The sequence below is a fragment of the Octopus bimaculoides genome, unplaced genomic scaffold (assembly GCF_046866305.1).
Source record: "Octopus bimaculoides isolate indiv1 unplaced genomic scaffold, ASM4686630v1 contig119, whole genome shotgun sequence".
NCBI classification, from domain to species: Eukaryota; Metazoa; Mollusca; class Cephalopoda; order Octopoda; family Octopodidae; genus Octopus; species Octopus bimaculoides.
The window spans coordinates 61,738-83,465 of NW_028315369.1; the positions used below are offsets into that span (position 1 = coordinate 61,738).

General features: G+C 40.4%; 1 protein-coding gene and 1 long non-coding RNA gene across 27 annotated transcripts in view; one reads left to right on the plus strand and one right to left on the minus strand.

Annotated features, from left to right (window-relative positions):
* LOC149129199 (uncharacterized) overlaps positions 1 to 7,267 on the plus strand; it is a 35,609-nt gene extending 28,342 nt beyond the window's left edge. For 2 of the 25 annotated variants that reach the window (XR_016240272.1, XR_016240273.1), the window contains 3 exons: positions 77 to 2,827; positions 3,944 to 4,370; positions 4,876 to 7,267. Coding sequence is in view for 3 of the 25 variants with exons in the window: in XM_089346725.1 (XP_089202851.1) it covers positions 1,127 to 1,132; positions 4,876 to 4,969; positions 6,937 to 7,169 (333 nt within the window). In the remaining 22 variants the exon portion in view is untranslated. The remainder of the gene's footprint in view (positions 1 to 76; positions 2,828 to 3,943; positions 4,371 to 4,875) is intronic. The other 23 variants (XM_089346725.1, XM_089346726.1, XR_016240274.1 and 20 more) reach the window with 22 other exon arrangements.
* Positions 1,645 to 20,718, minus strand: LOC149129201 (uncharacterized). 2 transcript variants are annotated; one of them, XR_016240295.1, is made up of 2 exons: positions 19,750 to 20,718; positions 1,645 to 7,926 (listed from the first exon to the last, which is right to left on the minus strand). It is a non-coding gene; the product is annotated as an uncharacterized LOC149129201 (long non-coding RNA). The 2 variants fall into 2 exon arrangements; XR_016240294.1 differs by lacking the exon at positions 19,750 to 20,718 and adding an exon at positions 11,212 to 12,180.
* Between the last annotated feature and the right edge of the window lie 1,010 nt (positions 20,719 to 21,728).

Consider the following 21,728-nt stretch of genomic DNA (forward strand, 5'->3'; position numbering starts at 1 on the left):
TAAGACTGCAATTCCACGAACAGGCATCTCCGGACACTTAGAAATCTATATTTCTTTTATCTTTCACTTGTTTTAGGCACGAGCCCGTGGCCATGCTGGAGTACCACCTTGAAGAATTCTACAACCAAATGAATCAACCTCAGGAATTTTTTCTTTTAATCTTACATCATTTGACAGAAACCATTATGGGGTCAGTTGGCCCCATAATAGGTCTGTGCGGTCATCTGACAGGGACAGTTTCTTTAATTAATTTATACGAATTGTATGCATGTTTGTAATGGTTAGATGGGGGTGGGGAGCGCTAGGAATGTGGCTTGTGGGGGTAGAACGCCTAAAATGTTGGACTAGTTGGTTACATGGACTCCAGTGGTCAACTGGCACCTATTTTATCGACCCCCGAAAGAACGAGAGGCCTCTGGAAATTGAACTCGAAACATAAAGACAAACGAACGGCTGCCAAACATTTCGCCCACACGTGCTAACGACTCAGCCAGCTCCCTTTGCTTGTTTCACTCATTTGACTGCGGCCATGCTGGAGCACCGCCTTTATAGTCGAGTAAACCAACCCCAGGACTTATTCTTTGTAAGCCTAATACTTATTCTCTTTTGCCGAAACCACTAAGTTACGGGGACGTAAACACACCAGCATCGATTGTCAAGCGATGGTGGGGGGACAAACACAGACACACAAACACACCTACATATTTTGAGGGAGGGGACTAGTCGATTATGTTGACCCCCTAGCGTTTTAATTACCCTAACCCTTATAGGTTGAAAGGAACAGTCGACATCGGCGGAATTTGAACTCAGAACGTAAAGACGGACTGAACACCGTTAAGCACTTTCTCCGGCGTGCTAACGATTCTGCCTTTAAAAATAATAATAATGTTCGTAATCCTTTCAATTATACGCATGGGCGGGGGTAGTTAATTACATTGACCCCTCAATGTTCGTCTTTTAATTAATAATCGGTCCCAGAAGGATCTTAGAAGCTAAAACACATTCGTCCAGCGAAATAAAGATTCTGATCGCAGAGAAACAAAGGGAAGTAACTCGGAGAAGCCAGAGTAAAATAGAGACGTTACAGATAGATGGCGCTGGTGTTTGTTGTTGGTTTGTCATAGCAATGGCGGTAGGAACTCGTTAAAATTACTCTTTTCCTTGTTTCAGTCCTTTTGACTGCGTCCAAGCTGGAGCACCGCCTTTATAGTCGGTCAAATCGACCGCAGGACTTACTCTTTGTAAGTCTGGTACTTATTCTATCGGTCTCTTTTGCCGAAACCGCTAATTTACGTTGACGTAAACACACCAGCATCGGTTGTCAAGCGATGTTGGGAGGTGGGGACAAACGGACACACAAACATATACACACACATACATATATACAACGGGCTTCTTTCAGTTTCCGCCTACCAAATCCACTCCTTACGGTCTTTATTTCTTTCTCTGTCTTATTTCTTTGACCGGTTTCAGTCAGTATTTGTATCCGCCATCACTTGTTTACAACCCCAGGACCAGACATTTTATTTTCTTTTCGATAATTTATTAAGTTTGATTCGTTCGACGAAAACCGTTCACAGGGAACACGTCTGTGGAATACACAGCCACTTAAACATTAATTTCACCGTGCCCCAGTCCACTTACCTGGCAAAAATCACTTACACCTGTAATTCAAAGGGACCGGCCTTGTCACATTGTATTTCTTTGTAAATTACGTGAAGAAGACGTGTCTGCGGAGTACTGAGCCACTTGCATGCTAATTTTCTGTTGATTGAATTGTAATCGATATGTCACTTTCGCTTCATACTGTTTTATTGACCTTGAAAAATAAAGCTGACAAATATATACACATACATTAATAGATTCATAATATATACACACAAGCACATACATTACTAGATTCATAATATATACATACAAGCACATACATTACTAGATTCATAATATATACACATACATACATTACTCGATTCATAATATATATACACACACACACACACACATTACTAGATTCATAATATATACACATACATACATTACTCGATTCATAATATATACACACACACATTACTCCATTCATAATACACACACACCTTACTAGATTCATAATATACATACACTACTAGATTCATAATATATACACACACACTCTCACTACTAGATTTATAATATATACACACAAGCATATACATTACTCGATTCATAATATATACACACACACACACATTACTAGATTCATAATATATACACACAAGCATATACATTACTCAATTCATAATATATACACATACATTACTAGGTTCATAATATACATACATTACTCGATTCATAATATATACACAGACACATTACTTGATTCATAATATATACACACATTATTCGATTCATAATATATACACATACATTACTAGATTCATAATATATACATACATAACTCGATTCATAATATATGCACACACGTTACTCGATTCATAATATGTACACACACCTTACTAGATTCATAATATATACACACACATAGATCACTAGGTTCATAATATATACACACACACATTACTCGATTCATAATATATACACATATATTACGCTATTCATAATATATACACATACATTACTAGACATTGTAGACACTAAATTATCATACTTAAATGTTGTAGAAACTTGAAAAATAAAGCTGACAAAGCCAGGATTCGAAATCACAAAGTAGATATAGTTTTATTTTATTTATCTCTTGACCACCAAACAGAATGGAAATTGCAGAGAGTTACCTCCCTTGAAACCAACGCGACAAGATCCAATTGTTCCCTAAGCGAAGCATTTCCAAAATGTAATATTTATTTAATTATCTTAATTAAAAATATTATTTAATTACCTGGAAATAAAAATAAAAATAATAAAAAATGTGTAGGAAACCCGGTGTCTTTCCGATAACCAGAAAATCGAAAAATACGGGAGGAGTATGTTTAAAAAACAAAAAAAACGACTTAAGGCCTGGAGGAAGCCTGTCGTATCTATGTGTATGTTTGTCTCTCCACCATCGCTTGGCAACCAATGTTGGTATGTTTAGCAAAAAGAGACGGTACTAGACTTACAAAGTGTATGTCCTGGGGTCGAATTGGTTTGACTGAGCATGGCTGCAGTCAATTGACTGAAAACAAATAAAAGAATGTCTACATAGTCTTTTTTATCATCGAAAATATGTTTTTCTCGAATAAAAAAAAATCATTTAAAGATGTTTTTTGTTGAATAAATAAAATAAAAACCACAAAAATTATGCAAAGAAGAAGAATCGACTGCAACAGGAAGAAGAAAACACGTCTTAATCCAGAAAATCCCATCGTGGGACGCGCGGAAGGTAATAATGTCAAATCGATAATGTTTATAGTATAACCAATAGGTGAGGAGTAGCTAAAAACAAAAAAAACGACGCCATTATAAGGCCCCCCCCCTTTAAAAATTTTTCCGGGTTTTGACACTCTAGCGACATCAAATCTCGAAAATCTTCTGGAGAAAATCTGGGGAACCGATGTCGCTAAAGTGTCAAAATTTTCTAAGTTTTGACACTTTAGCGACATCGGTTCCCCAGATTTTCTCCAGAAGATTTGATGTCGCTAAAGTGTCAAAACCCGGGAAAATTTTTAAGGGGGGGGGCCTTATAATGGCGTCGTTTTTTTTTGTTTTTAGCTACTCTTCACCTATTGGTTATACTATAAACATTATCGATTTGACATTATTACCTTCCGCGCGTCCCACGATGGGATTTTCTGGATTAAGACGTGTTTTCTTCTTCCTGTTGCAGTCGATTCTTCTTCTTTGCATAATTTTTGTGGTTTTTATTTTATTTATTCAACAAAAAACATCTTTAAATTTTTTTTTTTATTCGAGAAAAACATATTTTCGATGATAAAAAAGACTATGTAGACATTCTTTTATTTGTTTTCAGTCAATTGACTGCAGCCATGCTCAGTCAAACCAATTCGACCCCAGGACATACACTTTGTAAGTCTAGTACCGTCTCTTTTTGCTAAACATACCAACATTGGTTGCCAAGCGATGGTGGAGAGACAAACATACACATAGATACGACAGGCTTCCTCCAGGCCTTAATTCGCCTGAGGCTATAAGTAGAAGACACTTTCCCATCGCTTGACAACCAATGTTGGTGTGTTTACGTCCCCCATAACTTAGCAGTTTCACAAGAGACCAATAGAATAATAAGTACTAGGCTTCAGAAGTCCCAGGGTTGATTTGCTCCAACATGGCCATAGTCAAAATAATTCACTACAGCTAGAATCCTTTTGTCCAAAGGCGAAAGGGATCAGGACCACACAGCAGGTGGACCCACCAGTCAAATAAAAAAGACAAACACTGTAAGTGGGAGAGGGTCAATACTTTTTTTTTTTTTCCCTCTCAAAATAGAGTTGAAATTGAAATGATGAAGGTAGAAGGAAGAGGTATGTATACATGATAGAAGGGGGGAGTGATTGGCATGGAGTGGATGGGAGGAAGAAGAAAAAGGACCCTTGACCACTAGTTGCTTCTGCTGTCACCTTCCATCAACCACTTACTAAGGTGCACTTAGACATCCACTAACCCAAACTGCTGTTACTACCACCACAACCAGTTACTATGGTAATGATCCAAGTTGTTAATGGTTACAACAGCTTCTGCTGTGCTTCACACTACTCCCACCACAACTACTAACCTCTCCCTCGCTAGATATAGTGACCAATCAACCCTTCCGTTCTAATTGCTTTGAATAAAGAATGAAAAAAAAAACAATACATTAAAATGCTAGATATTCCCCTCTAAGACGAGATGGCCATGGTTGGAACACTGCCCCAGAGCTAAAACTACCACTGACTTTTATTACAGAGAAACAAGAGATTTCAATTAAAAGTTACATCCATAACGAGAAAAGAAGTAATTAAGTATGAAGGTTCATTTGAAGAGAACGAACCCAACAAAGGTAAATTAAATGAGAAAAAAGGTTTAGAAATTAAAATAAATTGCAATAGTGGGGGGACAACCTTGGATAGGTTTCAGTGTTATTGACCTCCTCAAGCAACCAGACAATAACTAAGATCACACAAGATTTATATATATACACACAAAACGGGGTCTCTTCCTGCCAAGGGTTCCAGATGAGACTACTTCACGGCAGGTGAGAGCAGCAGTGATCAGACTCTCTCATTGACCAAATGCCACCTATCAGAGGAGGTTCCAAATAATAGTGTAGCACAGGCAACGGTGGTGCCCCAGCATGACCACAGCTTTAAATATGTTTAAAGACTAGAGATATACATGTGCAATGAAGTATGTGTGCACAGAATTTATATATCTCGCACCATGCACACACAATGTAATTCCGTGTGCACTCAAATCTCTCTATCTGTATGCAGCAGCATGTATGTACATGTGTGTGTATACAGATGCATCTTACCATCTGGCAAAAACAAGCTGTAATTCACGGAGGTCAAATAAGAGCAAAACATATCTAGAGTTGTCTACCCCGTTCGATACTTCAATAGCAAAAAAAATTATTATTTTTTGTGGTGGTGGTCATATTTCTGGGTACAGGGTGGGCCAAAAGTCACACACGAAAATATAACATCTTATACTACTATTAATCATCATTATTATTTTGTTTGTTTCAGTCACATGACTGCAGCCATGCTGGAGCACTGCCTCTCAGTCGAACAAATTGACTCTAGGAATTATTTTTTCTAAGCCTAGTACTTATTCTATCTCTTTTGCCAAACTGCTAAGTTACGGGGGACGTAAACACACCATCGGCTATCAAACAATGGTGGCAGGGACAGACAGATACACTCACATGTACATACACACATATATATATATATATATACACACGACGGGCTTCTTTCAGTTTCTGTCAACCAAAACCACTCGCAAGGCTTTGGTTGGCCCGAGGCTTAGTGGACACTTATTTAAAGTGCCACACAGTGGGACTGAACCAGGAACCATGTGGTTGGAAAGCAAGCTTCTTTACCACACAGCCTGCGCCTGATTAGTGCAAAGAGTCCATGCAACATGCAGTGTGCAGGACAAATACCAATGGTTGCCCCCTCCCCTACCTGTGCTAAAGAAAAGTCCAAAGAAACCAGTGCAAAGATCTCTGCAGGAAATTCTGTTCCTTGTACAACAAACAATAAAAAAATCTGCAAATGGTGAATGTTTCGAACCCTTATAATCAGGATGTTGACATTTCCTAATTAGTTTTGTGTTGTAATTAACCATAAAGTGCTGTTTTTGAAATATGGGGGAGAGGGGGGGTCTCAGTGTGTGACTTTGGGCCCATCCTGTATTTTGACAGATTCAAAGCTAGCAAGGGAAACAGACTTACCTACCCATAAAGCACCTTTTGTCTGACGCTCTGCCGATTCAGAGACATGACAGTAGTAGTAGTAGTAGCAGTACTTGTGGGTGGTGGTCGTCGTCGTCAAAGTAGTTGTAGCAACAGAATTTAGAAAGATATTAGAAATAAGGAGGGAGGGAGGGATGAGGTGACAATCATGAGTTTCCTGCCCTGAAATTATCAGATTTAAAAATGCGACTGAAATATTGTTAATAGTAAAGCTGTGGTGGTGAAAAAGCAAACGAACAAACGAAAAAAAAACCCAGTAACCATGACGACATTACAGACTCCCCCAACACATACATACTGAAGAGGCAGAGAGAGAGAGAGAGAGAGAAACGGGGGCAGTTATGATGGCTAAGGAACTAAATGAAGGGACAACAGACCTACCAGACTATCTAATGGGAAAACATTGAGCACACACAAACTCCCTCACTTTGGTGGGGAGAATAAGGAGAGTTTAGCTTAACCTGGGACCCAATGAGTTTGATAAGAGTAACAAGAAATCATTATTATTATTATTATTACTATTATTATTTTATTTCACTCCATTTTAGAAAAACTGAAACACGTCTTTGACAATTCCGGAGCACATTGGACTTGTTTTTCAGTCTGGTTGCGATGGTGCAACAAAACAGAACAGAACAGTTGTGGACATCTCCAACCAAAAGCAACATCGCATACAACGGCCGGTCAATTTGTCCGAGAAGTTCATGCAATACGGTGTGCCCAACACATAGCAAAGTGGACCCCTCACCACCGAGATGTCTCTGTCAGAAAGAGGCTTTAAAAAGAAAAAAAGTCCAAAGAAATTCGTGCACACATTGTCACAGGGAGTTGATATTCCTCACACAACAATGCAACGAAGAATAAAAGCTACAGACATTTGCTAATTTGTTTTGCTTTCTAATTAAATATAAATGGGTTGTTTTTGAAATGTGCAATAGAGATATTAGAGTCTTAATCTTGGCACATGACCTTTGGCCCCCCCAACTTGTATATATTTTTACAGAAAGACGCATGCACACACACATTTTTAAAGATGTCCCGCTCCCCAGCCCCATTATTCCAATACAACTTTGCTAAAACCTTACTGTATGGTGCGGTCAGCTACCATTTATGAAGGAAAAATATTATTACACCAAGCTGATAGTGAGAGAAAAGGACAACACCAGCACTGCCGCCACCACAGCAGAAAAGAAATTTGGCAGATGATGTCTATGTGCACGAGCGTGTATATAAATGGTTAAGGAGAAGCAGCAAGGGGTCAGAGGTTGTGGTATGATGGGGAGGAAGAGGAGGAATAAGGAAGAAATGAAAACAGGAGGCAAGAATGTTGGAAGGGAGATTAATAAGAATAATAATTATTGTAATTTCAATAACATCATCAGTACAAATATAAGCAGGCAGCTAACTCCCCTTCTCCTCTTCTTCTTCTCTCAGTCTGTGTATATATGCATGCGTATATGGACATGTTGTACACACACACGCACATACACATTTATGTAATGTATAATGTTATATATACCAACATCTATGTGGAAAAGCTGCAAAGACAAAGAAAAAAAAACAAAAAAGAAAAAAAGATTAGACAATAAGACCACAAATCCCGAAAAAGACAAAATAACAATACAAAATAGATAAATTCTATCCTCATTTACCATCCATTTTGTCTGCTGGCATCGGCTGGACATCTTGGGAGCAACTGGGCAAGGCCAGGAGCCACACCATATAAATAAATATATATATATATATATATATATATATATATATATAAATAAATAAAATATATATATATATAAATTAATAAATACATAAATAAATAAATGAATAAATATATAAGTAAATAAATAAATAGTGTTCAGGATGCTTTTTACATTACCACCATGGAACCGGGCAAGGCCAGGAGCCACATTATTCTGGATACAAGGAAATGATCCAGAATTACAAACTGATCATCCACTAATACGTGCAACTCTATATTAAAACTTTCTTGTGTACCCAACCCAGTATTAGCCAATATACATCATTCCCAGTGGTGCATTTATTTCGAGATGCTCTGTGTTGAATAACTCAGTTATCATTCAGCCAGTTTTAGGAACAGAACGTGACTAAGGTATGGTGGGAGATTTTAATTGAGAACTTCTGAAAACAACACAACATTTGTAGTTGGAGCCAGAGCCAGTTTCAGCCGGGTTGGTAACGAAAATTCAATCTTATAATAATTCTGCTTCTTCCTCCATTACTCAGCCCATTCGTGAGGCTGTCATGTGATTGGCTGAAGTCAGGGAGGCTGCGAGTGAAACGTGGAATTCTTTTTAACTCAGTCTTATTCCTTAGTTATTTCGTCTGACTGTAATGCCTTCTTCATGTGATTGGTTGAAGGGAAAAGTGAAGAACAAGAGAGAAAAAGAGGGGAAGCGTGAGAGAGAAGTCTATAAAATTGTGAATAAAGCATCATCATTTAATTCTGCTTCCCATGGACGGTTTGACTGAGGACTGGCAAGCTAAGAGGCTGCACCACGCTCAAATTGATTTGGCAAGGTTTCTACAGCTGGATGCCCTTCCAAATGCCAACCGCTTTACAGCAGGTGTGTGAAATGGGCTAAAAAGCTTGGTTCATCTGTCACATGGGTCCTCTCGCAACATTTATACTGTCCACTTAGGATATACCGACCTAACCTCTGGCCAGAACCTAACGCCAATTTCCCTGAACTCTTGCGGGGTCACCATGTCTGTCCCAAGCGAAAGCCCGAAAGCAAAAGTCATACGCACTAGTTGTCCTTCTGCTCACATGTCCGTCTTACTTGCAAGGCCCCTTGACCGTTCATACGTCATCACTTACCTTATACTTCCAGCCTATCCCACCATCTTTGTCATATATTATGTGTAGTAAGAGGCTTGCTTCCCAACCACATGGTTCTGGGTTCAGTCTCACTGCGTGCCACCTTGAGCAAGTGTCTTCTGCTATAGTCTCAAGCCGACCAAAGCCTTGTGAGTGGTTTTGGTGGATGGAAACTGAAAGAAGCCCATCGAATATATATATATGTGTGTGTGTGTCTCCTCATGTCTGTGTGTCTGTCTCCCATCACTGCTTGATAACTGGTGTTGGTGTTTATGCTCCTATAACCTAGCAGTTCAGCAAAGCAGACCAAAATAAGTGCTGGATTCGATTCATTCGACTAAAACAGAATTTTTCAAGGCCATCACTTAGGGGCCGGTGTCGGTTTTTTGACATCCCTATAATGTAGTGGTTTTGTAAAAGGAGATTTATAAAAAAAAGAAAGAAACACCTCCTGTGTTCATAATGTCTACATACATACACACTCACACAAACATGTATATGGGCATACACACACAAACATATATGTGCATGTACGTACTCATATGTATACACATATCCACACTCCAAACACTATTATGACAACTTACTGATTGTCCTCCAAGTAAATGCATAAACTACGGTTTAAGCAACATATTACCTGCCTCTGGACGCCCTCTTCCCATGACGGTACCCATACAGGTGATCCCCAGGAGTGCCTCCGGATTTAAACATCCCCTGGTTGCTTGGATGCTTCAGACTACCCCTGAAGGATCGAGGCAAACCTACCACTTACCTATATATATATATACATATATATATATATATATATATATATATATATATATATATATATATATACATACATACATGTGTGAGCATGTATTGTACACGCCAGTAATCTAAAAATGTATTCCAACAGACAAGGTAACTCTCATGGAAGTAGGCAACCGAAATATAATGCTTTCAAAAACTAAACCTTTTCCAGGTGTCTTTGGACAAACTTAATCTTCTTGAGACGAAGAGACTCTTAAGGAATGAAGAGACTCTTAAGGAACTGAGAGAGATGAACACGAATTTGAGACTTTTGATTAGCAACACTGATGAACTCACTCGCTCCACACAAGAGGAAAAGAAGAGAAAGAACAATCCCTGCAACAGCTCAATCAACATTTGTCCAAATTATGCACCACTCTTCATTCTTTACCACATAATAATTGCTTAAATGAAAATCCACCTAAAGATGATACACAAGATAGAAGCCCATCCCCCTCCACTAGCAACTAAAAACCGCATTATACACATATAGAATGAAAAACTTAAAGCCAGAAAGGTTACTTTCTGGAACATGATCAAAAACAAGCACAAGGCAGAAATTTATGAACACTGGTTAAATTCTGCCTCATAAACTCCAAATTAAACGTATTCCAAACGAACAGGACCAACAAAGACAATTATGGGAGAAACTAACACTTGGAAAACATGAAGACAGAAATAGAACTGCTTAAGCTTAGAGCGTTGAGCAATGAAGAAAAATTGAAGAACATAGATGAGGAAATCTACAACGAATTAAAGAAACATTGAGATGGTCAACGCTTGGAAAGTGTCTTTAAACTGTGGCAAACAACTTGTGAAGCTGAAGAAACAAACTCGCTACAAGGCTGGCAAAGACAAAGCAATTTGTTTATTAACTACGAAACACAGTTCATCGTAGAATAGGCATCGGATAAGCCCTTGCTGAAGGAAAATAAACCAAAAACATACACAGAAATGAACCCAAGCTTATCGAACACAAACCAGAGACGGACAAGGGGAGGCAACTCCACCGACCTTACATCCCCAAATAACTTAGAAACAACAATCAGGAATTCAGCCGACAACAGAGAATCTGGACGGAATCTTCTTGGCATCCTACAAAGAAATCAAAGGTTCCATGGAAACGTCGAGACGAAGCAAAACTTTTGCGAACCAATCCACCCCCCATCATCTCACAATAAATGGAAGAATTTACCTTCGAGACTTGGTTACTTCGATCAGAGAGGGTGGGTCGATTCTGGATTGTCGAATGCTTTTCATAGACTTCGTTTAAATATATCTTGCTAGACATCAATCCGTCCCTTGTCACACTCAATCAGTAAAGCTAGCTGCGTGTCTTTAGCCGCAGGTATACGTACGAAATGTATGGGGTTTTTTTTCTCATGTTCCTTTCTTTCTTTTACTTGTTTCATTCATTAGACTGCGGCCATGCTGGAGCAGCGCCTTAAAGTTTTTTTTATATAATATATACTAGTTTCCCTCTTTCACACGATGCTACACACAGCATATATGTTTGTATATATATATATACACCAGCTGCCTTAACTCGTACAAGTCAGTGGATCAGTGGGTATAAGCAGGTGTGTGAAATGGGCTAAAAAGCTTGGTTCATCTGTCACATGGGTCCTCTCGCAACATTTATACTGTCCACTTAGGATACACCGACCTAACCTCTGGCCAGAACCTAACGCCAATTTCCCTGAACTCTTGCGGGGTCACCATGTCTGTCCCAAGCGAAAGCCCGAAAGCAAAAGTCATACGCACTAGTTGTCCTTCTGCTCACATGTCTGTCTTACTTGCAAGGCCCCTTGACCGTTCATACGTCATCACTTACCTTATACTTCCAGCCTATCCCACCATCTTTGTCATATATTATGTGTAGTAAGAGGCTTGCTTCCCAACCACATGGTTCTGGGTTCAGTCTCACTGCGTGCCACCTTGAGCAAGTGTCTTCTGCTACAGTCTCAAGCCGACCAAAGCCTTGTGAGTGGTTTTGGTGGATGGAAACTGAAAGAAGCCCATCGAATATATATGTGTGTATGTCTCCTCATGTCTGTGTGTCTGTCTCCCATCACTGCTTGATAACTGGTGTTGGTGTTTATGCTCCTATAACCTAGCAGTTCAGCAAAGCAGACCAAAATAAGTGCTGGATTCGATTCATTCGACTAAAACAGAATTTTTCAAGGCCATCACTTAGGGGCTGGTGTCGGTTTTTTGACATCCCTATAATGTAGTGGTTTTGTAAAAGGAGATTTATAAAAAAAAGAAAGAAACACCTCCTGTGTTCATAATGTCTACATACATACACACTCACACAAACATGTATATGGGCATACACACACAAACATATATGTGCATGTACGTACTCATATGTATACACATATCCACACTCCAAACACTATTATGACAACTTACTGATTGTCCTCCAAGTAAATGCATAAACTACGGTTTAAGCAACATATTACCTGCCTCTGGACGCCCTCTTCCCATGACGGTACCCATACAGGTGATCCCCAGGAGTGCCTCCGGATTTAAACATCCCCTGGTTGCTTGGATGCTTCAGACTACCCCTGAAGGATCGAGGCAAACCTACCACTTACCTATATATATATATACATATATATATATGCATATATATATATATATATATGTATATATATATATATATATATATATACACATACATACATGTGTGAGCATGTATTGTACACGCCAGTAATCTAAAAATGTATTCCAACAGACAAGGTAACTCTCATGGAAGTAGGCAACCGAAATATAATGCTTTCAAAAACTAAACCTTTTCCAGGTGTCTTTGGACAAACTTAATCTTCTTGAGACGAAGAGACTCTTAAGGAATGAAGAGACTCTTAAGGAACTGAGAGAGATGAACACGAATTTGAGACTTTTGATTAGCAACACTGATGAACTCACTCGCTCCACACAAGAGGAAAAGAAGAGAAAGAACAATCTCTGCAACAGCTCAATCAACATTTGTCCAAATTATGCACCACTCTTCATTCTTTACCACATAATAATTGCTTAAATGAAAATCCACCTAAAGATGATACACAAGATAGAAGCCCATCCCCCTCCACTAGCAACTAAAAACCGCATTATACACATATAGAATGAAAAACTTAAAGCCAGAAAGGTTACTTTCTGGAACATGATCAAAAACAAGCACAAGGCAGAAATTTATGAACACTGGTTAAATTCTGCCTCATAAACTCCAAATTAAACGTATTCCAAACGAACAGGACCAACAAAGACAATTATGGGAGAAACTAACACTTGGAAAACATGAAGACAGAAATAGAACTGCTTAAGCTTACAGCGCTGAGCAATGAAGAAAAATTGAAGAACATAGATGAGGAAATCTACAACGAATTAAAGAAACATTGAGATGGTCAACGCGTGGAAAGTGTCTTTAAACTGTGGCAAACAACTTGTGAAGCTGAAGAAACAAACTCGCTACAAGGCTGGCAAAGACAAAGCAATTTGTTTATTAACTACGAAACACAGTTCATCGTAGAATAGGCATCGGATAAGCCCTTGCTGAAGGAAAATAAACCAAAAACATACACAGAAATGAACCCAAGCTTATCGAAAAAAAACCAGGGACGGTCTAGGGGATACAATTGCACCTCTCTTACATCCCCAAATAACTTAGAAACAACAATCAGGAATTCAGCCGACAACAGAGAATCTGGACGGAATCTTCTTGGCATCCTACAAAGAAATCAAAGGTTCCATGGAAACGTCGAGACGAAGCAAAACTTTTGCGAACCAATCCACCCCCCCATCATCTCACAATAAATGGAAGAATTTACCTTCGAGACTTGGTTACTTCGATCAGAGAGGGTGGGTCAATTCTGGATTGTCGAATGCTTTTCATAGACTTCGTTTAAATATATCTTGCTAGACATCAATCCGTCCCTTGTCACACTCAATCAGTAAAGCTAGCTGCGTGTCTTTAGCCGCAGGTATACGTACGAAATGTATGGGTTTTTTTCTCATGTTCCTTTCTTTCTTTTACTTGTTTCATTCATTAGACTGCGGCCATGCTGGAGCAGCGCCTTAAAGTTTGTTTTTTTTAATATATAATAGCCTCCCTCTTTCACACGATGCTACACACAGCATATATGTTTGTATATATATATATACACCAGCTGCCTTAACTCGTACAAGTCAGTGGATCAGTGGGTATAAGCAGGTGTGTGAAATGGGCTAAAAAGCTTGGTTCATCTGTCACATGGGTCCTCTCGCAACATTTATACTGTCCACTTAGGATACACCGACCTAACCTCTGGCCAGAACCTAACGCCAATTTCCCTGAACTCTTGCGGGGTCACCATGTCTGTCCCAAGCGAAAGCCCGAAAGCAAAAGTCATACGCACTAGTTGTCCTTCTGCTCACATGTCTGTCTTACTTGCAAGGCCCCTTGACCGTTCATACGTCATCACTTACCTTATACTTCCAGCCTATCCCACCATCTTTGTCATATATTATGTGTAGTAAGAGGCTTGCTTCCCAACCACATGGTTCTGGGTTCAGTCTCACTGCGTGCCACCTTGAGCAAGTGTCTTCTGCTATAGTCTCAAGCCGACCAAAGCCTTGTGAGTGGTTTTGGTGGATGGAAACTGAAAGAAGCCCATCGAATATATATGTGTGTGTGTCTCCTCATGTTTGTGTGTCTGTCTCCCATCACTGCTTGATAACTGGTGTTGGTGTTTATGCTCCTATAACCTAGCAGTTCAGCAAAGCAGACCAAAATAAGTGCTGGATTCGATTCATTCGACTAAAACAGAATTTTTCAAGGCCATCACTTAGGGGCCGGTGTCGGTTTTTTGACATCCCTATAATATAGTGGTTTTGTAAAAGGAGATTTATAAAAAAAAGAAAGAAACACCTCCTGTGTTCATAATGTCTACATACATACACACTCACACAAACATGTATATGGGCATACACACACAAACATATATGTGCATGTACGTACTCATATGTATACACATATCCACACTCCAAACACTATTATGACAACTTACTGATTGTCCTCCAAGTAAATGCATAAACTACGGTTTAAGCAACATATTACCTGCCTCTGGACGCCCTCTTCCCATGACGGTACCCATACAGGTGATCCCCAGGAGTGCCTCCGGATTTAAACATCCCCTGGTTGCTTGGATGCTTCAGACTACCCCTGAAGGATCGAGGCAAACCTACCACTTACCTATATATATATATATATATATATATATATATATATATATATATATATATATATATATATATCATCATCATCATCATCATCATCATCGTTTAACGTCCGCTTTCCATGCTAGCATGGGTTGGACGATTTGACTGAGGACTGGTGAAACCGGATGGCAACACCAGGCTCCAGTCTGATTTGGCAGAGTTTCTACAGCTGGATGCCCTTCCTAACGCCAACCACTCAGAGAGTGTAGTGGGTGCTTTTACGTGTCACCAGCACGAAAACGGCCACGCTCGAAATGGTGTCTTTTATGTGCCACCCGCACAAGCCAGTCCAGGGGCACTGGCAACGATCTCGCTCGAAAATCCTACAGGAGCCAGTCAGGCGGTACTGGCAACGGCCACGCTCAAAATGGTGCATCTCATGTGCCACCCGCACAAGAACCAGTCCAGGGGCACTGGCAACGATCTTACTTGGCTTGCCGGGTCTTCTCACGCACAGCCCATTTCCAAAGGTCTCGGTCCGTAGTCATCGCCTCGGTGAGGCCCAATGTACGAAGGTCTTGCCTCACCACCTCAGCCCAGGTCTTCCTGGGCCTACCTCTTCCACGGGTTCCCTCAACTGTTAGGGTGTGGCACTTTTTCACGCAGCTATCCTCCTCCATTCTCACCACATGTCCATACCAGCGCAATCGTCTCTCTTGCACGCCACAACTGATGCTTCTAATGTTCAGCTTTTCTCTCAAGATATTTACACTCTGACGGGTATTCACATTGACATTACACATCCAACGGAGCATACTGGCTTCATTCCTTGCGAGCTTACGTATGTCCTCAGCAGTTACAGCCCATGTTTCACTGCCATGTAGCATGGTTGTTCGTACGCATGCGTCATACAGTCTGCCTTTTACTCTGAGTGAGAGTCCCTTTGTCGCCAGCAGGGGTAAGAGCTCTCTAAACTTTGCCCAGGCTATTCTTATTCTAGCAGCTACACTTTCAGCGCACCCACCCCCACTACTAACTTGGTCGCCCAGATAGCGGAAGCTATCGACTACCTCTAGTTTTTCACCCTGGAATGAGATAGAAGTTGTTTCCTGTTTGTTTGCAGTCTTTATTGCACCTGAACATCTGCCACAAACAAAAACTAACTTGCTAGTTAACCTGCCTTTGATGTTGCTGCACCTCTTATGTGTCCATAGCTTGCACCGGGTACATCTTATAGAGTTACTACCTACTCCTTTTCTACATACTGAGCAGGGCCATCTACCTGAAGGGGTTTGTGTTTTATCTACCTTCCTACTTATTAGGATTTTGGTTTTAGCTAGGTTTACTCTAAGGCCCTTCAATTCTAGACCTTGCTTCCACACCTGAAACTTCTCTAGTTCTGATAGTGACTCCGCAATTAGGGCAAGGTCATCAGCATAGAGGAGCTCCCAGGGGCAACCTGTCTTGAACTCCTCTGTGATTGCCTGGAGGACTATGGTAAATAATAGGGGGCTGAGGACGGAACCTTGGTGGACCCCTACCTCTACCCGGAATTCATTGCTGTACTCATTTCCAACCCTCACCTTACTGGCAGCATCTCTGTACATGGCTCGCACAGCTCTCACTAGCCATTCTTCTATCCCAAGTTTCCTCATTGACCACCAGATAAGGGATCGGGGGACCCTGTCAAAGGCTTTCTCCATGTCAACGAAAGCCAGGTACAGAGGTTTATCCTTAGCTAGGTATTTCTCTTGCAACTGTCTCACTAGAAATAAGGCATCAGTAGTGCTTTTACCTGGCACGAACCCAAACTGCATCTCATCTAAATTGATTCGCTCCCTAATTAGTTGGGCTATGACCCTCTCTGTAACTTTCATAACCTGATCTAACAGCTTGATGCCTCTGTAATTATTTGTATCTAAAGAGTCCCCTTTACCTTTGTAGCAGTTGACTATGATGCTGCTACACCAGTCATAGGGTATGACTCCTTCGTGTATCACCTGGTTCGTAATACGGGTGACTAGGCTATAGCCAACACTGCCAGATATTTTGAGCATCTCTGCAGTGATTCCTGATGGGCCGGGGGCTTTCCCGGTCTTCATACTCTTAATTGCTTTATCTACCCTGGTACTATCAACTCGGATAGCTGGTCCCTCTATTGGGTCGACATAAGGCAGGCTCTCTTTCTCCCATTCATTCTCTTTATTAAGCAATCTATCGTAGTGGCATCTCCAGACCTCTTTCTTTGCATCCTCATTTAATGCAAGCGTACCATCATCCATGCGAACATATTTCTCTCCTACAACATCACTATTCTCTCTCCTACACTGTCTTGCAACACGAAATACCTCGAGTCTTTGGTCCTCACGGCGCAGAACATTGGCAAATCTTTCCTTATCTGCTTCCCCTCTGGCTAAATAAACCTGTCGCCTAGCCTCCCTTCTGGCACATTGGTACAATTCCCTGCTACCACCGTTCTTCCAGTCCTTCCAAGCTTGTTTCTTTTGTCTAATAGCCCTGTCTACCTCCTTGTTCCACCACCACGTTACTCTGGGTTGGGAGGGGACCTTACACCCCCCACAAATCTGGTCGGTGGCTTTCAACAGGTTGTCCCGCAGAAATCTCCAATTGTCTTCCACGTTGTATGATGCTATATCCCCTTCTATTTCGTTAAATGCTTCAAGTAACTTGTCTCTAAGTCTCTGTCCGTTTGCAGGGTCTTTAAGCTTCCACACCCTTCTTCTCCAAGCCTGTCTAATTCTGGGCACCCATTTTGCCTTGATCCCAAAGTCGCTAACTACTAATCTATGTTGTGGGGTACATTCTTCGCCAGGGTAGGTTTTGGCATTTATAAGCCGCCCTCTTTCCCTATTTCTGGCGAGGATGTAGTCGATTTGGCTAGAGTGTCTGCCGGAGCGGTAGGTGACTAGGTGACTGGCAGGTTTCCTGAAGTTGGTATTGCAGACCATAAGATTGGTTGCATCACAGAACTCCAGCAGTCTGGTTCCCTCCTCGTTGCGGGAACCGAAGCCATAGCCTCCATGTATGCCATGGAAGCCCCCAGCACGACGTCCGACATGACCGTTGAAGTCTCCAGCCACAAAGAGAAGGTCCCTGTCACTCGTCGACGAGGTAGTTTGCAAGAGGGTGTCATAGAATTGGTCTTTCAGACCATCTGGTAGCCCAGGTTGAGGTGCATAGGCTGAGATGACAGTAGCTAATCTATGATGAAGCACTAGTCTGATCTTAAGTACATATATATATATATATATATATATATATATATATATATATATGTATGTATATATATGTATGTATACATATGTATGTATATATATATATATATATATATATATATATACATACATACATACATGTGTGAGCATGTATTGTACACGCCAGTAATCTAAAAATGTATTCCAACAGACAAGGTAACTCTCATGGAACTAGGCAACCGAAATATAATGCTTTCAAAAACTAAACCTTTTCCAGGTGTCTTTGGACAAACTTAATCTTCTTGAGACGCAGAGACTCTTAAGGAATGAAGAGACTCTTAAGGAATGAAGAGACTCTTAAGGAACTGAGAGAGATGAACACGAATTTGAGACTTTTGATTAGCAACACTGATGAACTCACTCGCTCCACACAAGAGGAAAAGAAGAGAAAGAACAATCCCTGCAACAGCTCAATCAACATTTGTCCAAATTATGCACCACTCTTCATTCTTTACCACATAATAATTGCTTAAATGAAAATCCACCTAAAGATGATACACAAGATAGAAGCCCATCCCCCTCCACTAGCAACTAAAAACCGCATTATACACATATAGAATGAAAAACTTAAAGCCAGAAAGGTTACTTTCTGGAACATGATCAAAAACAAGCACAAGGCAGAAATTTATGAACACTGGTTAAATTCTGCCTCATAAACTCCAAATTAAACGTATTCCAAACGAACAGGACCAACAAAGACAATTATGGGAGAAACTAACACTTGGAAAACATGAAGACAGAAATAGAACTGCTTAAGCTTAGAGCGTTGAGCAATGAAGAAAAATTGAAGAACATAGATGAGGAAATCTACAACGAATTAAAGAAACATTGAGATGGTCAACGCTTGGAAAGTGTCTTTAAACTGTGGCAAACAACTTGTGAAGCTGAAGAAACAAACTCGCTACAAGGCTGGCAAAGACAAAGCAATTTGTTTATTAACTACGAAACACAGTTCATCGTAGAATAGGCATCGGATAAGCCCTTGCTGAAGGAAAATAAACCAAAAACATACACAGAAATGAACCCAAGCTTATCGAAAACAAACCAGGGACGGACAAGGGGATACAATTGCACCTCTCTTACATCCCCAAATAACTTAGAAACAACAATCAGGAATTCAGCCGACAACAGAGAATCTGGACGGAATCTTCTTGGCATCCTACAAAGAAATCAAAGGTTCCATGGAAACGTCGAGACGAAGCAAAACTTTTGCGAACCAATCCACCCCCCATCATCTCACAATAAATGGAAGAATTTACCTTTGAGACTTGGTTACTTCGATCAGAGAGGGTGGGTCGATTCTGGATTGTCGAATGCTTTTCATAGACTTCGTTTAAATATATCTTGCTAGACATCAATCCGTCCCTTGTCACACTCAATCAGTAAAGCTAGCTGCGTGTCTTTAGCTGCAGGTATACGTACGAAATGTATGGGTTTTTTTTTCTCATGTTCCTTTCTTTCTTTTACTTGTTTCATTCATTAGACTGCGGCCATGCTGGAGCAGCGCCTTAAAGTTTTTTTTATATAATATATACTAGCCTCCCTCTTTCACACGATGCTACACACAGCATATATGTTTGTATATATATATATACACCAGCTGCCTTAACTCGTACAGGTCAGTGGATCAGTGGGTATAAGCAGGTGTGTGAAATGGGCTAAAAAGCTTGGTTCATCTGTCACATGGGTCCTCTCGCAACATTTATACTGTCCACTTAGGATACACCGACCTAACCTCTGGCCAGAACCTAACGCCAATTTCCCTGAACTCTTGCGGGGTCACCATGTCTGTCCCAAGCGAAAGCCCGAAAGCAAAAGTCATACGCACTAGTTGTCCTTCTGCTCACATGTCTGTCTTACTTGCAAGGCCCCTTGACCGTTCATACGTCATCACTTACCTTATACTTCCAGCCTATCCCACCATCTTTGTCATATATTATGTGTAGTAAGAGGCTTGCTTCCCAACCACATGGTTCTGGGTTCAGTCTCACTGCGTGCCACCTTGAGCAAGTGTCTTCTGCTATAGTCTCAAGCCGACCAAAGCCTTGTGAGTGGTTTTGGTGGATGGAAACTGAAAGAAGCCCATCGAATATATATGTGTGTATGTCTCCTCATGTCTGTGTGTCTGTCTCCCATCACTGCTTGATAACTGGTGTTGGTGTTTATGCTCCTATAACCTAGCAGTTCAGCAAAGCAGACCAAAATAAGTGCTGGATTCGATTCATTCGACTAAAACAGAATTTTTCAAGGCCATCACTTAGGGGCTGGTGTCGGTTTTTTGACATCCCTATAATGTAGTGGTTTTGTAAAAGGAGATTTATAAAAAAAAGAAAGAAACACCTCCTGTGTTCATAATGTCTACATACATACACACTCACACAAACATGTATATGGGCATACACACACAAACATATATGTGCATGTACGTACTCATATGTATACACATATCCACACTCCAAACACTATTATGACAACTTACTGATTGTCCTCCAAGTAAATGCATAAACTACGGTTTAAGCAACATATTACCTGCCTCTGGACGCCCTCTTCCCATGACGGTACCCATACAGGTGATCCCCAGGAGTGCCTCCGGATTTAAACATCCCCTGGTTGCTTGGATGCTTCAGACTACCCCTGAAGGATCGAGGCAAACCTACCACTTACCTATATATATATATACATATATATATATGCATATATATATATATATATATGTATATATATATATATATATATATATACACATACATACATGTGTGAGCATGTATTGTACACGCCAGTAATCTAAAAATGTATTCCAACAGACAAGGTAACTCTCATGGAAGTAGGCAACCGAAATATAATGCTTTCAAAAACTAAACCTTTTCCAGGTGTCTTTGGACAAACTTAATCTTCTTGAGACGAAGAGACTCTTAAGGAATGAAGAGACTCTTAAGGAACTGAGAGAGATGAACACGAATTTGAGACTTTTGATTAGCAACACTGATGAACTCACTCGCTCCACACAAGAGGAAAAGAAGAGAAAGAACAATCTCTGCAACAGCTCAATCAACATTTGTCCAAATTATGCACCACTCTTCATTCTTTACCACATAATAATTGCTTAAATGAAAATCCACCTAAAGATGATACACAAGATAGAAGCCCATCCCCCTCCACTAGCAACTAAAAACCGCATTATACACATATAGAATGAAAAACTTAAAGCCAGAAAGGTTACTTTCTGGAACATGATCAA